Source organism: Phacochoerus africanus, chromosome 2 (genome assembly GCF_016906955.1).
Source record: "Phacochoerus africanus isolate WHEZ1 chromosome 2, ROS_Pafr_v1, whole genome shotgun sequence".
In the NCBI taxonomy this organism is placed as follows: domain Eukaryota; kingdom Metazoa; phylum Chordata; class Mammalia; order Artiodactyla; family Suidae; genus Phacochoerus; species Phacochoerus africanus.
In genome coordinates, this window is record NC_062545.1 from 171,916,095 (window position 1) to 171,935,702 (window position 19,608).

Consider the following 19,608-nt stretch of genomic DNA (forward strand, 5'->3'; position numbering starts at 1 on the left):
AGTTTGCTTCACCTCCCTCCAGTCTGCCCTGGATTGGTCTCTGGCTGCCTACAGAGAAGCCCTTTGGGCCCCAGAATAGGGACTCTCAGGGGCCCAGGTGAGAGCACAGTATGTTGGGAGAGAACAGAGCCCACACTGGTGGTTTGGGTTCTGGCCTCTCTCTCACCACTGGAGTGAGCCATGTGACAGGTTTCAAAGGACAGCCTTTATCCCTTGCGGTAGCCCTAAGTGCTGCCTTGTGCTAGAACCATTTCCAAGGAACAAGTTGTTTTGCTTTTTTTTTTTCCCCACTTAAGTGGTTGCTGAAGCTGAAGCTTAGTGTACAGAATTCCTCAGCTAGTTCCAAAAATCTGACTTCTTGTCTGAGTCCCAAAATTGTAGGAGCTTTGTAAACAAGTGCTTTAGATCACTCATTAAAGGAGGGAGGCAGTGGGAAGAGTTGGGGGGAGGAGGAGAAATCTGGAATATTTTTTTTCAGACTCAGTCTCAGCACAGCAGCAGCATAAACCAAGGGGATCATTGGTGGCACTTTAGCACCCAGAGCATTCTTCTTGGAGGAGTGCGGACAAAGACCAAGTGGCTGTTACCTGCACATAGGAGAGGTAGCCGGGTCAGACAAAGGGCCTAAAAGGCAGACAGACAGGTCAGTGAAGCCTTCCCCCATGAAAGCAAGTCAAAGTGGGATCTGTATATCCTGTATACCCTGCAGACCTTGCTGAGGGCCATCAAGCCAGCTCAAGGGCAAGGCCAAGACCAGCCAAAGTAACAAGCAGCCTGGCCATAGGTTTTGGTTCCTGTCCTTAACCCTCAAACCCCAGAGGCATGAGAAAGAGAAAGGGCATCATCACCTGTGCCCGGGGACTGAGCCATCCCAATTCAGGGAGCATAACTGCTGTTCCAGTTGGGAGATGCGGAATGCCAGATAAGATGAGGACATGACCAAGAAGCAGATCCTGGAGAAAGAGGGGTAAGGAAGAGTTGAATCTCTCACTAAAAATAAGAATAGGACAGAGTTCCCATCGTGGTTCAGCGGTTAGTGAACTCAACTAGCATCCATGAGGACGCAGGTTCAATTCCTGGCTCTGGTGTAGGCCAGCAGCTACAGCTCCGATTGGACCCCTAGCTTGGGAACCTCCATATCCCACAGGTACAGCCCTAAAAAGACAAAAAGACCACACACACACAAAAAAAACAGGAATAGTACTAAGTTAATCCTGAAACTGGAGGAACTAAAGAATTCTGCCTGCAGCTATGTTCAGACCTGGGCATCTTTCTTCCCAGAGGCCACATATGGATCCTGAGGCTTGTCCTCATGGAGATGTCGTCAAAGCCCCCTCTCCAAGACCACTAAGATTACCCCTGAGGCAGTAGCCTTTTCCCCAGCAAGTGCTGAAGGTGACAGAACCCAGCCAGCAGAGCCAGAGGAAGGTGAAGAGGTAAGGTGAGAGAATCCAGGGGTTGGCTGTTCAAAAAACAGCCCACCATGCTCGCTGCTCTATTAGTACTTAAGCAGAATTACAGGCAATCCTGGGATTCCAGAAAACACCCCAATGGGCAGTGGGAAGGCTATTGTTCTCTCCTAACCCATCTGATAGGCCTCTCAGATCACCAGCCCTCCTCCTCCCCAGTCCTGTGCAACTTTTTTCTTTCCTCAACAATTTCATATCGTGCCCCTCCCCACCACACAGGCTTAACCCTAAGTTCTAGGGTTGTAGGCATGAAAACTAGAGATACTTTATTTTGCTCCATAAAGGTCTGCTGCATGGCCACCAAGAGCTTGCAGTTGACTCAGAACCTTCCCTTCAATCTGGACAGTGATCTTCCAACACACCGCTCCAAACACCCAGACACTCAGGTTGGTCTTACCCACCACCCACCCCACATATAGTCACCTACAGCACAAAGAAGATCTTCAGGAGCCGGTAATCCCAGTGCCTCAGCTCCCCATTGCTCCTGGACTCCTCCTCCAGCTTCTCCTCAGAGACAGTATTTTCTGCAACAGGACAGCGTTAGGCATCTTCCTGGGGCAGAAGACAGGACCCCACCCACCCTCATTCTCTGAAGCTACTTGGGCTCTTAGCTTTCCGTTATGGATTTGGCAAGAGAAATAGCTCGCAGAAGCCCTGCTGACTGTGATGACCCCTGTGTGTAGAAGTGGGAGGAGGGAAAGCCTGGTCTTTGCAAGCAGTTGCCATGAGTAAGCACACTGAACTCACCAGACCCCAGAGGCTTCCTGGAGGAGAAGAAGTCATCTGTGGAGTCCATGGATGTCTGAGGGATACAAGGGATGTTGTCTGGGACAGACAGGGATCTGGAGACAGGGCATGCTTTTCTCCACTTCATCTCAGGGATGAGGACTTCCTGTGGAGAAGGCAGGGGAAGATGTCTCACTATAGCCCTTGGGATCTCACTTGCCGTGAGAGGTCCACACAGGTTTACCAAAGCCTTTCCAGATATTGTCAATATGGATGCCTAGCAAGGAAGCAGGTACCTAAAAGCAGGGGAAACCACTGCCATAGCAATCATATGTCTCTCTAATCAACTCCCTTGCTGTGACCAGCCACTCTTCCAGGGCACAGTGTCTTTGAAGATCACTAGCATAGAAACACAGTGGAGTCTAAGACATGAGCTAACCCAGGTACCCAGCTGAGTCTAAGAGAGCTCAGCACTGTATATCCAAGATGAAATAAGTCACGACTCTTGCTAACCTGGGCTCTAACCCTTAGTATGTCACTGACCTTGGCAGGGGCACTTAGGGTCCCCACCAATAAAAATGAGAACATCACCTTCCATCCCCTGCATGCCATTGTGCATACTGCATGCTTGGCTAAATGCTTAATAGTTTCTGAAGGAAATTTCAAACACCCTGGGGTCATTTCCACTATCACCCCCACCCCTGCTCTAGAAATGCTGCTTACCCAGGATTCCAAGAGATAAAGAAATGACTGGAACCTCAGCAAATCTATAATGAGCCTGCCTGGGTACTACAATGATAGACTTCAGAGCTCATCCCCAGGGACATCTCCATCCCTTTCAAGGGCTTCCTGATTCAGCTAAAGGAAAGAGCAAGGGTTGTTGGTTCTGCACCTATGAAAGTGTGGAGTCCAACCTGGGCAGTGTCCTGGGGGCTGGACATCCACTGAGAAAGTCAGCAAATCTTCTCGGGACCTAGCAGCTCTGCACAGTATGGAGCATGGCAGGTCTAGAGGACCCCCTGACACAGCATGGCCACTAGCTCTTGAGCCTGTTGCCCCAGTTATGCATTGTGGGCCCCTGCCTGGGAGGCCCTGGAGCCTTAGAGCTCTGGGCAGTCTCAGGCCAGCCACTTGTGCTCCCAGCCTCAGTCCTCACCAGAGATTTGCACTCGGGTTCCTCTGGAAATTCTCTTACACTTAGACTCTTCTTGCTGGAAGGCTGAGGAAGGAAGGGAACAGCCAAAGTCAGGCATGGGGAGGGTCAGATGGAGCCTATCGCTCCCAGAGTTTGCAGGGGGACCCCTTGTTAACGCTGGAACAGAGGGTAAAACCAAGGCAACGTACTCCCCCAAGCTGCTGCCCTCCCCACTTCCTCACCATAGGCCAGAGAGAGCTGTAGGCACATTGAGAAGCAGCCACATGCTCCTATCTCTGCACTGAGGAAGCACAAGTGAGGGCTATACATGGGAACACACAAGGGCCCACTGGCCTTAAAGAGACAGGCTCACAAGCGTAGATGGATTACCTGAACTGTTACTCTTTCCCTGTACCCATTCCCTGTGCTGGAGAGATAGACCAACCTCTCTCAACAGCTCCCAAGACCTCAGTCCAGGCCTGAGCAGCCTCTCCAGCCCCACCGCTGCCCCCAAGCTCCATACCTGTAGGTGGGTGCAGACCCTCCTTAGCATGTCATATACACTGTCCCGGGAGAGAAGTGACACAAAAACATACTGGAACATAGAAAGAAAACAGAAAAGGGTGAAATGAGTAAAGACTTGGGAGAGTGCCAGTGTCAGGCTGTGGACTCCTGGGCTGGAACACAGAGATGGACAAGGGACCTCAGGCCCAGAAACTCACTAACCTTCTGGCTAGTGATGGTAGTGATGGCCAGGCCATTGGGAAGGAGCCGCGCCATCTTGTGTTTTTTTGATCATTTGCACAGACACCACAGGAATGACCACCTGAAAGGGGAAAAGGCATGCTCCTCTCAGGACTCACCCCCCAGGACATGGTCCCTTCACTTCCTGCTTAGGGCCACCGCTGGCACTGAGCCTAGCACTGACACCATGGAGAAGCCTTGTCCCAAATGGGAGAGTTATCTGAGCATTCCACCTTCTCGTGCAGGCTCCCTTCCAGTTATCCCTCCAGCCCCTGGCTGCACATGCTGCACTGGGCTCTCACCTCCAAGTTCCAAGAAGCAAGGATGGTTGCCCCGGTGAAGCCCATTCTCCAGTAACAGAGTTCCCTGAGCCACCACCTGGCCACATTATGGTTGTCATAAATGTGACCTCCCACTCTGATCCTGAAAGCATTTTGGGGATACCCATGGCAGAATAATTTGGCAGTGAACTGTTCATGCGAGATCTAGATAGGGGTCCCTGTTTGGAAGTTGTGTGGCTACTTCCATGGACACCAGCTGGGATGCCTCACAGTCAGAGGCCTCACCAAGTGCCAGGTGCAAAGGGACAGGCCTGACTTCAGACACACCCACAAGGCAGGGGCTTCTCTTCCCTGGGCTGTGGCAGCCCTTACCACTTATTACTACCTTGATATCCTTGCCAAAGAGGCTAGCGTGGAAGCAGAGCCAGTTGGGGGAGATGTAGAGCCGGCCCTGGAGAAGGAGGTCCCTCTGGAGGGCGCAAGAGCACACTAGGAAGTCAGGAGAAAGAGACTGTCATGAGCAAGGCCAGCCTGGGAGCCCCAGGGCCTGGGTCCTCCCACTCAGGAGTCCAGCCTCAGGGACTGTCCTCCTCAGCCCTCTTCCCAATCCCAGGTCCCAACAACCCATTCCCCTGGGCAACCTAGCATCCTTTCCTGAGATTCCTGACTGCCCCCACCAGGCTGCTAGATATGTCCTCTTCCTCCACCCATCCCCTAAAAGGTTTCTTCCCTGGTCTTCCAAGAGGATGTTCATTCTTGCAGGTAGAACTCCTTGCCCTGTCTGGCAGAGAGGACCTTGATTGTGAAAATACTCCCACACTCACTGAGAGGCTTGAATAGGAAAGAACAGTCATTGACAAGAGCCCACCAGAAATAAGATTTGGAAGCTCTGACATTTCCTCAAGAAAACTTTCATAAATTAAACTGCCTATCTCAAATCAGCTCAGTCTTCTCACACTTTTGAAGAAAAAAAGGACCAAAACCACATTCAAAAGGCAGCCGGCTCCCATATCTGATTTGTGCCTGGAGGCTCAGGGCAGGGGGTAGGGGAACCTGGGCCTCCAGCACTGCTGGCACCTGTCCAGCCACACTAGGAGATGGCTCACCTTTGAGAACCGCCTCCTCCAAGGGGATGTCCTTAAACAGCTTGTGGTATTGCTGGTTGTATTTACTCAATAGTGTCTGCAAACACACAAGCTGAGTCTGAGAAGTTCCGGGAGATCAGACCACCAGAGAGCCCTGATCCAGCCACCAGGAAATAAGGCCACAGAGGGTGGGGGATGGTGGGGTCCTACAGGGACTTGGTATGAAGCAGCCAGTAAGCAGCCAGTGGGTGTGGAGGGCTGAGTTTCAAGCATAGCTTGTCTCCTGGAGACACAAGATCCTGATAGGCAGCCTATGACTAGAAGGGGGCACAACTCCCACCCAGGAAAGGACATCCACTTGGGTTTCCTGGTGACAGATCTATGGCCAAGGAGCCAACAGTACCCGTCTCTCGGTGGGTGGTGAGAAGTCAGCCTTCACACACTTACCCCTTCTCGGCCGCACTTCTTTATGTCTTCATCCCTCAAGGCTTCTGGCCAGTGCAGACTGCAAAGGAGATAAGCCATTCCAGGGACAAGGAACTCTTGAGTGCTACTCATGCCTCCTTAGTGCCAGTTCTGCCCTGGCCTCAAGCCGCAAGTTTGGGGAAGAGACTGAAGATGGGGGCCCTTCTCTAGGGGCCACAGAAAAGTGATCAGCACATTCAGCACATAGCTCACTCACGGGGAGGGGCACTCCTGATGCAAGGAAGGGTCATGGAGAGCCCTCCTTCCAGACAGCTGTAAGCAGCAGCCCCCCAGGAAGTGCTTGGCACGAGCTTTGATCTCCCAGAGACACTTAGGAGCCACCCACCAATGGGTGTCAAAAGCCCTCTCCCATTTCTCTAGCCAAGAGGCATGCAGAGGAGCAGACCCCAGAAGGAGTGAGCAGGAGGCAGAGGGATGGGGACCAGTTTGGAAAGTAGGTGAAGTGGAGGTGTCGGATTCACAGCTCCAGGGCCTGGCCATGGGACATGATCCCGGCAGGACTGCCCTCCTTGCAGCTGCCTCCCCTGGGCCTGGAGATCCGCAGTGAGGAGCTGGGCAGACCCCCCTGACCTAATGGAGGCTACCAAGGTGGTGGTGCTGAAACACAAACCATGGCCCTACCGGATTGGCCTGCGGACAGGTGGGCAGGGAGGAGGCTGGTAACCGGAGAAGCCTGGACTCTGCTTGGTCCTAGTGCACCAGGACAGGCCTGGGAGTGGGAGAAGAGGACCCAGGCAGCCTATGCCCTACCAACCCCCTGACACAGCCTTAAGGCCCCCTTTCTAACAGCCCATCTCCTGAGGGCTTCCCACCCCCAATCTGTATGTATAAGTGCCTGGGAGAAGGGCCTCACCTGGAGTCTGGGGGTCTCTGGACCCTGCCTGGTTTCTCTGTGCTCTTCAGAGAAGCTGTCTTTCCATGCATCTGTTGGCTGCTGAGGAGAAAGAGGCCCATATCAGGAAGGGGAGCTCTTTGAGGACATATTTCCTGGCCAGCCCCAGGGTGGCTGCCTCTGCCCCCCAACGCGAGACCAGCCCTGCTATTGAGGGTGAGGCTGAAGGCATCACAGTCCAGAGGCTGCAGCTCAGGCAGGGGTCGGGGGCAGCTGACAGAGGGAGTCTCGCTCATCGTCTTTCCTGGAAGCTTGAAGTTCAGCTTATGCCTGGGTACAAAGGAAAATCAATCTACTAGGCAGCTGCTAGGCCTCCAGCTCCACCCTTGAGAAGGCAGCTGGGAGGGAGGACCCTGAGACTTGCTCACGGCTGAAAGCAAAAGTTTCAGAGGTGCATAGGCAGGGTTACCATAAACCTTCACCTTCTGGAAAGGAGTCCGAACGCAAGAGGCCTTATCAAGGCTGAGCAGCTGATGCAGCACAGGTGTGGACGTGAACGCCAGTCAGCCCGCAGGTGAGTGTGGGCTGAGGGGGTGGGGCTGCCACACACCAGGAAGTGGCCTCAATACTACAGTCAAGGGAACTCAACTCTGAGAGCCAAACCATCTCAAAAATGTTCCAGACAGAGGGCCTGAGAGGGAGGAGACACCCTCTCCCTAGGTGGGGAGGGGGATGGTCTCCAACAGCTTTTGAGTTCATGCCTCCACTAAACAGTTCCAAAGCCTAGATAGAGTTCAATCTCCTCTTCGTGCTCCTCCAGAGCAGAAAGACTAGGAATCAATAAAGCCCGGGAAGTCAAACTAGCTGCAACTGAGTGGGTCCAGGGGCTGATGGGAGGAGAGGGTGGCCAAGAAGCAGGGCCAAAGCAAGGCAGTGTGTGGTGGTTCTGAATAGTTAACAGGGTCTGTGCACTGGTCTCTGAGCAGATTAGGAGCTGGAACCTGGAGGCTGCAGGTCCCAGAGCTCTGTCCCTCCCGGCAATGAAACCTGGCAAAGTCAAAGTTCTCTTCTTCAAGAACACAGTGCCACGTCAGCTGAGATCTGCCAAGCCCCTCCGAGATTATTAATTCAACCCCCCTCCCACCCTACCATTGCACAGCTAAGAAACCGAGACCCACCAAGGGACAGGCTGTACCTAGTGTCTTATAGGGAAGAGCCAGGTGATCTTACCCAACAAATAAGCCCAACCACAGCCATGTGGCCTGGTTGACCTCTGCCCTCCACCTTACAGAGCACTTTGGTTCACATGTCATGTATTTCCTGAACCTTGCAAAGTGACAGGTTGTGCCAGTGTTTTGACCCCTTGACTCCTAAAGTTATTTTATTTGGTTCCATTGTTACACATTTCACAGAGACTTTTCCCCCCTTAATTTTTTAAAATGCTTCTTACAGGAAATAAGAGAAATATAAAATATATATGATTATCTTTATGAAAATCACCCATAAGAAAAAATTCCCACTAAAATCATCCAAAGAAAACATTTATGCATAAATTCATAATTTATGTATGTGGGATTATATATCATACAATTTCTATGCCCTACTTTTGTTGCTTAACATGATTTCATGAGAAATTCCCCATGTCATTCATTCCTTGAATAGATTCTCAGAAGTGAAATTAGTGGATGGAGAATGAACATTTCTCAGGATCTCTAGACTCACTTCCAAAATGCTTTTCAGATACTATACCAATGAGCATGGCCATCAGCACTATACAAGGGCGCCTGTTGCTTTACATTCAGGTCCTACACTGTGTATTATTTTTTCTCACATTTGCAAACTCGATAGGTGAAAATATATTGTTTTCATTTCTATTTCTGCTTACTGATAAGTTGAACATTTTTGCCAAATACACATTAACCATTGGGATTTCATCTGTGAATTGCCTATAAGGATCTTCTTATTGATCTATATACATTCTTTGTTGAGGATATTAATCCTTAGTTTATCATTTGTGCTAAAATTTCTCCCAGCTTGTCATTTGCTTTTTAGTTCTCTCTGTGATATTATTGCTGTACCTGTGTTTAACTTTTGTGTCCGTCCCTCTCTTTCATCTCTGTTCCTTTCTTGGTTTGTGAGCTTTGATAGGAGAAGCCCCTGAGGCAGTGTGTACAAGGCAAACCACCAAGCCCTTAGAGAGTCTGAACCCTGCAGCCCAGGAGCCCACTGGGCCATCAGAGGAGAAGGGTGTGGGCTCTGCTCTAAGTAACACACTCCAGCCTGGAGGACCAAGAAAAAACTGAGACCCAAAGAGGTGGGAGAAGGAGCTTGGCCATGGTTACACAGACAAGGACTCTGTCACTCAGGCACTGGAAAATGTGATTCAAGTAATCAGGGCTGTAGTAGCTCAGAGGACACACAGAGTGAAAGAGTTACAGAAGGCTCCCAGAGAAAAGCAAGCTGAGCCTTACTAACTGGGTGGGACTGTAATCCTGCTGGACTTCCATCATCTAACCCTGCTTGGATAATCACCCCTTGAATGGATTCTAAACCCAACGCATCCTTAGGTTCCAAGGGGACCCTCTCAACGAAGGGCCCCTTCCCTTGGCCCTTTCCCAGCCTAGTGATGAGCCCTGCTTCGGTCACTCACAGCCCTGAACCCTGGGCTCCCTCTCAGGCATTTATCACACTGTGTGGGTGAGCTCCAACTGTCCATCTCCAGGGACTCCAGGACATCAGGCACTCTGCTTCCTCTATCACCCCCTGAACCCAATGCAACATCAGCAGGCAGCAGGCACTCGAGACATGACTGAGGAAGGACCATGTAAGTAAGGTCAGAACAGAGGCTGGAGGAGAGAAGGGCCATGGGAATAACAAAAGAAGGCTGTCATGTTTCCCACAGCATCTCCATGAAGAAAATAACAGCAATGAAACAGGAGTTTCCTGGGGAAGATGACTCAAATATATTTAAACTAAAATCAACCTCTTCGTGTATGATGAACAGGATGGTTACAAGCCATTCCTTCATGTCCAGTGACTAAAGCCAGCCCCTCCTGGCCATCCTGATAATGCTGTTGATACAGAGACCCTGGCAATGGCCAAAATGCACCGCTTTCAAAATCACCTTCAAGATGAGTTTCTACTAACTCATCTTCTCTCCTGTAGTACTTGTTTAGGTGCATACAAGTAATGAAATGGGAACAAAGTCAGATGAAAAGCTAGATCTGGGGCAATGGTCATCAAGAATTCACCAACAGAACCAGTCAGGTGGGGTCCGTCCAAGGACCAACAGGGCCCTGACCCAGAGGAGGGAGGTGGCAAGAGCAGGGATCTGGAGAGCAGATAGCCAGTCTGGGTCCCCACCCTGCTGGCAGCCTCTGTCCGCTCTCACACAGACCTCCTAGAGCAAGTTGCTTTTGCTCTGTGGGTTGTAAACTGCACTCCCTGTCCACCCATCCCCATCCCACCTCTCCACGTGGAGTTAATATCAGGAGTCTTACCATTTGTATTTTTCAATCAAGCCACAAAAAAAGGCCATTATTGTCATGAAGGTGATAGAGCAGGGAAGGCTTGGTATTTTGGATATTAAAAGGGGAGGAGGAGTTCCCTGGTGGCCTTAACCACTAGGTTAAGGATCCAGCATTGTCACTGCTGAGACATGGGTCTGATTCCTGGCCTAGAAGGTTATTCATGCCACAGGCGCAGCCAAAAAATAAAACAAAATAAAATAAAGTAAAATAAAGGGGGTAGAAAAGGTTTGAAAATTCCTAGATGAGGCCCTTTCACCCTGCTGAGACCAGTCCAAAAGCAAGATGCCTATCCAGAGGACATAGCTGATGCTTGCCCTGCCCTCGGGCCTCATAGGCTGTGTGGGAACTCAGGCTACCTGCCCATTCCTTCATTCCTTCCACACATACTTATGGAGCTTATCACCCCTAGAACCCTGTATGGGCCTGCCCAGCCCAGGGCTGCTGAGAGGGAGGGGATGGACAGCTAGCACTGAGAGATGTCAGAAGAGAAGCCAGGCCTGTCAAGAAAGGGGAGACACGGAGAGGTTAGGAGAGGGAGAGAGAGGCAGCGCATAGCAGACTCAAAGATGCAAGAGTCTAGCTGTTCCCAGCAGACCTCATGGACAAAGCCTCACAGGACACCTGCGACATGCACCCTGTTCTGGATGCTTCCCCCTGGCTCCAAATATCTGCATCTGGCAGACACTCCCCAGTCTAAATCCCTAACCTTGTAAGTTCCCCTGTGACAAAGCGGGTTAAGGATCCGGCACTCTGGCGTGGGTTCAGTCCCTGGCCTAGGAACTTCTACATGCCGTTGCAGCCAAAATAAATCAATAAAAATAAATCTCTAACCTTGACACCTCATCCTGCCTGAGTGGGAGACCCTGCCACCTAGACAAATCCATCAAGATGAGCTCAGCATCAACCCCCTGAAAGGCTGCGGCCTCACAGTTTCCCAGGCCAGAAGCCTCAACTCATGCTTCTCCCCCTCAGCCAGGCAACCCCCAAGGCCCCGAGAGCCTTGCCACTAATTAACCCAGAATACCATCCACTGTCCCCACTCCTGAGGCACCAGGCAAGCCTAGGCCACCACCATCTTTTTTCTGGATGCTGGGAACAGCTTCCTAACTAAACCTGCCTCCAGCCTTGCCCTTACACACCTGACCTTCTCCCACATCCACACAGAGCTATCTGGGGCCCAGATCTGAGCCTGCTCCCCTCCTGCTGACTTTCCTTCTGTGGTTCCCTCTTGCCTCCTCAGCTGGCCTTCCTGACCTTCCTGCTTCCTTTCTAGCCTCACCCAGGCAGCTCAGCTGAGCCCTTTAGCTTCCTCACCGTGGCAGCCCCTCACCTTCACCCTCACCCCCCCATGGCCGCTCTGTCTGGAATTCCTTGCCATCCTTATCCACCTGGGGAATTCCCAGACATCTTTCAAGGCCCAGTTCAGATGTCCCCTTCTCTGTGAAGCCTTCCCTGCTTTCCTCCCCCGCAGAGCGGATCATCTCCCCTCCGTGGTCCCGAGTCCCTTCTTTCATGCTGCTGCTCCAGCACTTACCACACCAGACTGTGCTTGTCTGTTTATACATCTGAGCTCCACCAGGGTGTGTCTTACACATCTCTGTATCCCCAGCACACAGCTGGCACCCAGCATCTGCTAAATGAATGAGTGAAAGAAAGAGACAGGATGAAACTTTAAGAGGGAGGAGGGGAAAATAAAAGCCAGGTAGTAAGAGTGAAGAAGGCTCAGAGAAGATGAAGGCCTGACAGTAAGGGGTGGAGGTGATGGACTGGAGCTGATGGGGGTCACCCATGGATGGGCCCTTCCCTCCAGGAGGCCCAGCCTGTGGAGTAGGCAGACAGCACCAGACACTCAATCCATGCTGGTTGAATGATCCAAGGGGTCCTCGGGTAGGAAGTGGAAGACATACAGAAAAAGATCAAGTGGCTCAGATGGGATAATGGGGTGTTTGGGGGAAAACCAAGGTTGGGCCCCTCCTGCCCCCACAACAGTACATGCTGGCTGCACTCCCCTGGGCTGTCGCATGCCAGGCAGCACTCCACACCTTACCCAGCCTCCTTTACCACAACCCTCCCTAACCACAGGGCAAACCTCCTGCCCCAGCTCCTCAAGCCCCTGGCAGTAGCAGCACCACAGCTGCTAAAGCAGAGATCTTGGCCAGGCCTTGCAGCCTGAGCCAGCTGGACCTTCGTGGTAGGGAGGTGTCCACACCCTCCCAAGTTGTCTTCCAGTGGACAGAGCATCCTGTGGGTCCTTTCAGCTCCTTTCAAGGCAAGGAACAGCTCCAGCCTCTCCTGCAGCCAGGATGCTGGGCCCCAGGCAGCTCCAAGGAGACATCTTCTCTTCCAAACAAAAAACCCCATCCTAGCAGAAGGGTTCTGGAAGCACAAACCCAGAGGCCACAGAAAGAGCCATCTAGGGACAGGGAGCTGAGGGGTCATGTCCTGGAAGGAATGTTGGCCACTGGTGCTCAGCAGCCTGGACCTTGGGGAGCCTCCAAATTCCCCCATGTTACCTCACCCCACTCCACCTCTACCCCTCAGCACATAGCTTGCCACCTACTTAACAAAAGAAACCATCCTGTTAATTCCAATGTGGAGCCATCTGGGTACACTAGGATCACCTATAGAGCCCTTTTTGTGTGTGTGTGTGTGTCTTTTTAGGGTCACACCTATGGGATATGGAGGTTCCCAGGCTAGGAGCTGAATGAGCTGCAGCTGCCGGCCCACGCCACAGGCACAGCAACACCAGATCCAAACCACAGTTCAGGGCTGGACCTATACCACAGTTCAGGGCAACGCTGGATCCTTAACACACTGAGCGAGGCCAGGGATCAAACCTGTGTCCTCATGGACACTAGTCAGATTCATTTCCACTGAGCCACGACGGGAACTCTACCTGTAGAGCTTTTAAAAAAAACAGACAAAAATGATCCTTGAGCCCAGTCTCAGAGCAATTAAATCAGAAGCTCTGGGGTAGCATCTAGGTAACTATATATCTTTAACGTTATTGAGTAATAATTTACATATTGAAAAGTGCACATAAAGTAGGTGTGCAGGGCAGTACAAATGGAGTGCACCTGAAAACCCAGACCCCAGGAGCCCCACCTGCTCCTCCCAGCCTCACTGCCTGCTCTGTCAAAGACAACCACCATTCTGACTTCAACACCACTGATGGTCCTTGTCTCTTCAGGGACTTTTATGGATGGAATCACACAGGACGTGTTCTTTGCTGGACAACGTGCTCGTGAAATTCATCCACAGTGCTACATGTGGTTATAAATATTACATTTTCGCTAATGTGTAGGATTCCACTATGAGGACATATTTTAATCGGTTTATTAATTTTTTTCAAGCTGAAGTTTTATTTTAAAATGTAAAAGAAATGGTCCTCGAAATGCTGATGAATAAAGCAAAAAGGCATAGTGCTCTCTTCCTACTAGTCAGCTGGACTATCCATCCAAGCACAGGGCAATGTACAGTACTCAAGTAGTTTAGTGTTAGATGATCTGTGCTGAGATTATGTAGGGATTCTCAGTGTGTGACCTTGGTTCTGGATTGGCACCTCTACCGAGCATGAACAAGGGCTCCTGCTCCTTGGCCATAGCCAAATCCCATAGCCAAATCTTCACATAGCATCCTTTACATTAGATTTCACCTTCTTTCTCAGTCATAGTTGTCTATTCAAGACTCTTGCCACACGTGGCACATCAGAAACAGATTTTGTGCCAGTTCTTTCCGGCGCCAATAATCTTCTCGGCAGCGTATACACAACCCCCACATCTGGAACACTTCTCAGCACCTCTGTATTTCTGAGCGAATTTGGAAGTGTTTGGATTTGTTGTAGGCCTGTGAGGCTGAACACTTTCAGGCTGAACACTTTCACCCCTGTCCATGTTGAGCATACCGTAGCCTTTTGGCCCATACTTCTTTCTGTAGCAGGACTTGAAGTAGATCTCTTCATCATGAATTGCCACTGTTGTACTAAGTTTTTCCTCCAAACCATACGAAGGAAGCAGCAGCGGTGGAAGCTCTGGCTGTCGCACTGCACCTCCTCCATGTGGTACATGGTTCTCCCGCAGGCCCCGCGCTTGTTGCCTCCTCCCCCCGGATGGGCATTTCAATTCAGAAGCAGGACCATGCACCGCAGGAGGAGACAGAGAGAACTGACTGGAGAGAGCACAGTGGGAGTCAGGGAGCCTCTGGTTTATTAATTTTACTGTTGAGGGGCATTCTACTATTGAGATTCCAGGTTTTGCAGATTACAAAATTGCTCCGACAAACATTCCAGCACCTATCTTGTGGACACAAGTATTCGTTTCAATGGGTAAACACTTAGCATTGGAATTGTTGGGTCATGAGGTTCAGCTTGAGGCTTTTAAAAGCTCTCAGGGGATTTTAAACCCCGCCCACCTTTCTTTGTGGCTCAGAGGGAGACGTATATGTCCTGGTCTCCAAGACCAGTCCTCCTGTGTGGACTCTGGACCTGGGGCCCTGACCCTCCTATGCCTTAACACAGGAACATCCTCACCGAGACAGAGAATCACATTGTTAATAGAGATTTCCTTCATCTGTTAAGGTCACAGAGTACATTTCCTAAGCTGTGCCAAAGAAGTTAAGACCAGCCTTCCTGTGTGGCAGCAGCCAGCTTTGAGCTACACTGTGTCCTTCCCAAGAACTTCCTATCTTTTCCTCTGGGCCACTGTCCTCTTACAGCCCAGAAACTGGTTAACAAGACTTCTCCCCAAGGGAAACTGGAATAATGTGGATAGAGTCAGGCTCATCCTCAATACACTGAAACCTGAAGGGCAACCTCCTTCTTTTGCAAAAAATAACTCTATTTTGTCTTACATCAAAGCTGCACTTGCACACTTACACAGAAGCTGCACCTCACTTTTTATTTTCTGAGCTGATATTCTATATTCTGGACAACAGCTTCGGCCTTTCCATCCACTAGAAAAAGGGAGAGAACCCACAACTGAATTCTAGAGTGAGAGGGGTGGAGCTCGGTGAGTTGGGGGCCACATGCTGGGTCCCAAACCTGCTGTCCTGATCAGCAGCTCTGGCAAAGGACTCAGGATGAGGCAGGCTCTCAGACTAGTCACCACCCTGCTTCCCAGGAGCTGGTCTGAGAACCCCTGGGCCAGGAATAGGCTTTGTTTCCTTTGACTACCTGTGGCAGCTTTGAAATGATGGGGGATGTGGCAGCCAGAAGCCTGACTGTGACAGCTCAGTTTATCTCAGATGACCCTGGCCACAGCCAAGCAAAACCACCCACAAGCTGATCCATGGCCTCTTTAGAATGAAAAGATGAGCCGGCTCATCAGATTCCCTTTCTGATGAATCCTAACTGGGAAAAATGAGACGTGGAGGTGAGTGAGGCAGAAAACAGGCAGGAGAGAGCTGAAGGTATGCTGGGGCAGAGTCACCGGATGCACCAGGAGACTAGGTCTAGAACAAGGAAGCAAGTGGAGAAGCAGGTGGGCCAAGGGCCAAGCCTCTATGTGGGGGACAGCAAGGAGAATCCACCCACCTCGGCTGCCTTTTAACTTTCCATTCTACTTCCAGTGCCCAGCCTTGCAGGCAAGACCCAAACCCCCCACACCTGGTTTGCCTAAAGACCACAAACTAGGGCAAGCACATGATGTCCTTAAGGACATTATGTAGGGCAGGTGGTACAACTTATATTTCACTGGTGAAGAGGGAGCCTTGGCTGGCTTCACTGGCAGAGACGGGACTCCACAGATGTCTGATGCCCACACCTGGGCACCACTCCCCCATTGCACCTTCAGAGCCAGGAAGGGGAAAGGACTCTGAAGGAAGTTTGGACCAAGTCTGGCCCTGATAACAAGGGAGCCCTGGAGGAGAAGGTAACTGGATCTGGCTTGTGATCTCCTCTAATCTCAGTCCAGCTTAGTCATGCAAGGGAGATGCATTGTCCCCATTATACAGATGAGGCCCCAAATTCTGCCCTCTCCTAGAGTTTCCCTGCTGCAGAGCCCAGCCCCTACTCTCCCCACAGGCCTCAAGTAGCTCTGATGCTAACAAGTACTCCTACCTACAAGCATCTCAAACTCTGGGTCTTCTCATCCAGTGGGAGCTGGGAGGGCCAAGAGCAAGGCTGGACCCATCTCCCACGCTCGCTCGCTTGCTCACTCGATAGCCAAGCTGCTTGGTTAATTGGACCAGCACTGGTTAAAGGGCCCCAATCCCTTTTCCCTACTCCCTGACCCCCTACCCAGGCCTGGGCTCTCTCAACACACAAGAAAGGCCCCGTCCCTCATGGGAACAGATTTTGAGAACAGAGTACTCAGGCTGCCAATGGGCTGCCCCACCTGGCTCTGCCTGAGCTCTGCTCAGCTAAGCTGCCCCTGCCCCAGATGGAGTCCTCCTCGTTCTCATCCCTGAGAACGAGGCTCCCTGAAGCCTCCTCCCTGAAGCCTGGCTGCTGGTACCTCCAGGTAGAGCCAACCCCTTTCTCACTGTGCCCACACATGGCTTCCCATGCTGCATAGCCTGCTGATGTGGCTGTCTCCCCACTAGACCGTCTTATTCATCCCCTACCCAGGGTCTCACACAGCCTCGGATATACAGTAAGTACTCAGTAACAGTTTACCAAATAGACAAACACTCCCTGCTGAAATTCCCTCTGTGTAGTTTGTTCAACAGCAGTGGGGCCCCAGGACCCAAACACAAGACCTGGAGTGACAGCAACTTGCTCAAGTTTGCCTCTGGCTCTGCCTGACCCTCTAGGTGGCCTCCCAGGTACCTCCCCTCTCTATAAAATGGGGAGAATCTCCTCTGTGGCCTGCAGACAGTCAGAGCTGCTGTGAAGATATGAGAGAGGCATGGCCTAGCCCTCGTGAAGAGGCCCGTTCTCACCACCTTGCCCACTAAGCCTCACAGTCCTGCCCACACCACTGAAAGCTGAGTTGCCCCCAACCCCATTCCATCATGTCCCTTGAAGGATGCCTAGAGGTGAGCTCCCCCTGGGAAGCAAAGATGGAAGCACTGCCAGGTCTCCCACTATACCCCCAAAGCTTCCTACGTGTCCTCTGTGCTTGAATTTTTCCCCTGGGACTACGGCCAGAAAGTGCAGCTGCAAGCAGGGCTCTCTTCCTACCTAGATGGCACCCATGGACTGCCTCCCACCGCCTTGGGCCCAGAGCCCCAGAAGGGCTCCTGCAGCTCAGGCCCAACCATAATCAAGATCCCACCCTCCCCTCTCCCTCCATCAGAGGTTTGAAACCAGCACTTGCTGCTTCCTCCTGGCCAGAGCTCAAAGGCCTGCAGTGAGAACAGTCACTAGGGAGACAGAGAGACAAATGGCCAAAACCTGGAAGCTTGGCTCCTGGGCATCTCCAGGTCTTCCTACAAAGCCCAGGCTACCATGGAGCAGGGAATTGGTTCTGCAGAGCATGCCTGCCTATTGCTAGTCTCATACATTGGTGCCCACTGCTAGAGCAGCATCTGTTTGAGCTGGCACCCCTAGACCTGGTCACAGACCACTTTTTCTTGGCAGGGCACTCGGGGCCTGGCTGTTTCCAGACAAAAAGCTGGTCATTCAGGTCTAAACACAAGACTGGCATTCATTAAGAAACAGAGTACTCCTGTGCTCCTGGGGGCCACCCTCTGCCAGGCCTGCTGAGGGGAGGGCCCACAGACACCCTCAGATGCTCGCCCCCACTCAAGGATGCCAGGAGGTGTGGCTCCTCCTTGGACAAGTCAACTCTGTCTGTCCATGGATACCTTCCAGCAAAACCACTCCAACCACCCTGGGACACCCCTCCTTAGAATCACTCAGATTTGGGGACCCACTCGGCTCTTCTCAGGGCACAGGCAGTCTCAAGCAGTCTCAGGGTTCTGCAAGGGCCTGGATGTGGGGACAGTAAGACAGGAAGGCAGGCCCCGAAGTGCCTCTCATCACCGAGGGGCCTTGGGGAAGCCACTCTCTCCTTCTGGGCCTCAGTTACTCCTCTGCAAAGGGGAAAGAAAGTCTCTGGCCAGAAGGGAAAGCAAATGCTGTCTGAGGGAACGACAAAGCCGAACCATGAACTGGGTGTGCAGCAGGTGGCCACTGGTTCTCTGTGGTTCCAAAGAGCCCTGATCCCAGGAGAGGCTGGCAGGAGCGCAGCCCTGAGAAGGCTGCTGGCCTCTGTGCCTCCTCCCTACAAATGTCAGCTAAATGCCTATATTCCTCAGCTCTGTGTAAGTGCTGTGTATACGAAGAAGGATAAGGTAAGCTACTATTTCCAAGATGCCTGGTGGGAGAGGCAGACATGACACCAATATTTATAGAGATCAATACATAATTATAACTGCAATGCATGCTATGAAGGGACAGCACGGCATCCTAGAGGACCTCTATCAAGGAGCCCTGAATCAACCATGGAGACCGGGAAGACCCCTGAAGCAGCAGCAGCAGCATTTGAGCTGATGGCCAAGCGATGCTAAGCAGACTGGAGGTGAGGGGTTGGAGGGAGTTGGAGAGGGGTCACTGAGGAGAGCCTATTATGTGCACAAGCCCCGAGGTATGTGGCATGTATAAGAAACAAACAAAGCCTTTGTGTCTGGAGGGTGAGTAGCGAAGTGCTGAGCTATGAGGCTGGAAAGGTTGGCAGGGCTGGATCGTGCAGGGCCCTGTGGGTCCTAGGAAGAGTTTTTATCATTTTCTTAAAAGCAATGGAAAACAATGAAGGGATTTAAAGGGGGAAATACACGATCAACTTTGTATGTTAAAGAGGATGGAATAGCATCTGTTTGAGCTGGTACCCCTGGACCTGCTCATAGATCACTCTAAAACATAGATTTGGTTCAAAGTAATCCAAAGGGGGTGGGGCAGGAGGAGTAGAGGATGTGTATTGATGGAATAGGAACAACCTTATCTTGGTTATTGGAGCTGGTGGTGATGGATACATGGGGATCTGTCCTACAACTCTCCTCCCCTTTTGTATATATTTAAAATTTTCCATGGAAATAGGCCAGTTAGGAGACTATGTTCCAGCAGAGAGATGATGTCTCAGATTTGGTGGCAGTGGTAGTGATAGAGGATCAGCAATGGCTTTAGGATTCATATTTCCAAATAGAATCAGTCTAGACTGGGTGATCAAGTGGATGTGGGGCCTAAGGGAAAAAGTGTCAAATATGACTCCAGATTTCTAGCTTAAGCAAGTAGGATACTGCTCTGTTTTGCTAAGACAAAAACGGGGCAGGAGGAGGAAATGCATGGGAAAAAGAACATATTTGAAGGAAGCAATCATGAGTTCAGTCTTGAACATGTGTGAGAAACCTTTAAATGAAGATGTCAAGTTACATATGAATAA

At 51.2% G+C, this 19,608-nt stretch overlaps 1 protein-coding gene and 1 pseudogene across 1 annotated transcript; both read right to left on the reverse strand.

Annotated features, from left to right (window-relative positions):
* Positions 1–598: 598 nt before the first annotated feature.
* Positions 599–7,843, reverse strand: LOC125119767 (GRAM domain-containing protein 2A-like). Its single transcript, XM_047767214.1, is given in 11 exon segments — positions 599–953; positions 1,897–1,993; positions 2,217–2,361; positions 3,352–3,414; positions 3,854–3,925; positions 4,057–4,122; positions 4,124–4,156; positions 4,741–4,844; positions 5,462–5,537; positions 5,888–5,945; positions 6,780–7,843. Coding segments are annotated over 11 exon segments (1,098 nt in total). The 5' UTR covers positions 7,055–7,843; the 3' UTR covers positions 599–844.
* Positions 7,844–13,583: 5,740 nt separating this feature from the next.
* On the reverse strand, positions 13,584–17,476 carry LOC125119768 (cysteine and glycine-rich protein 2-like; annotated as a pseudogene).
* Positions 17,477–19,608: the final 2,132 nt, after the last annotated feature.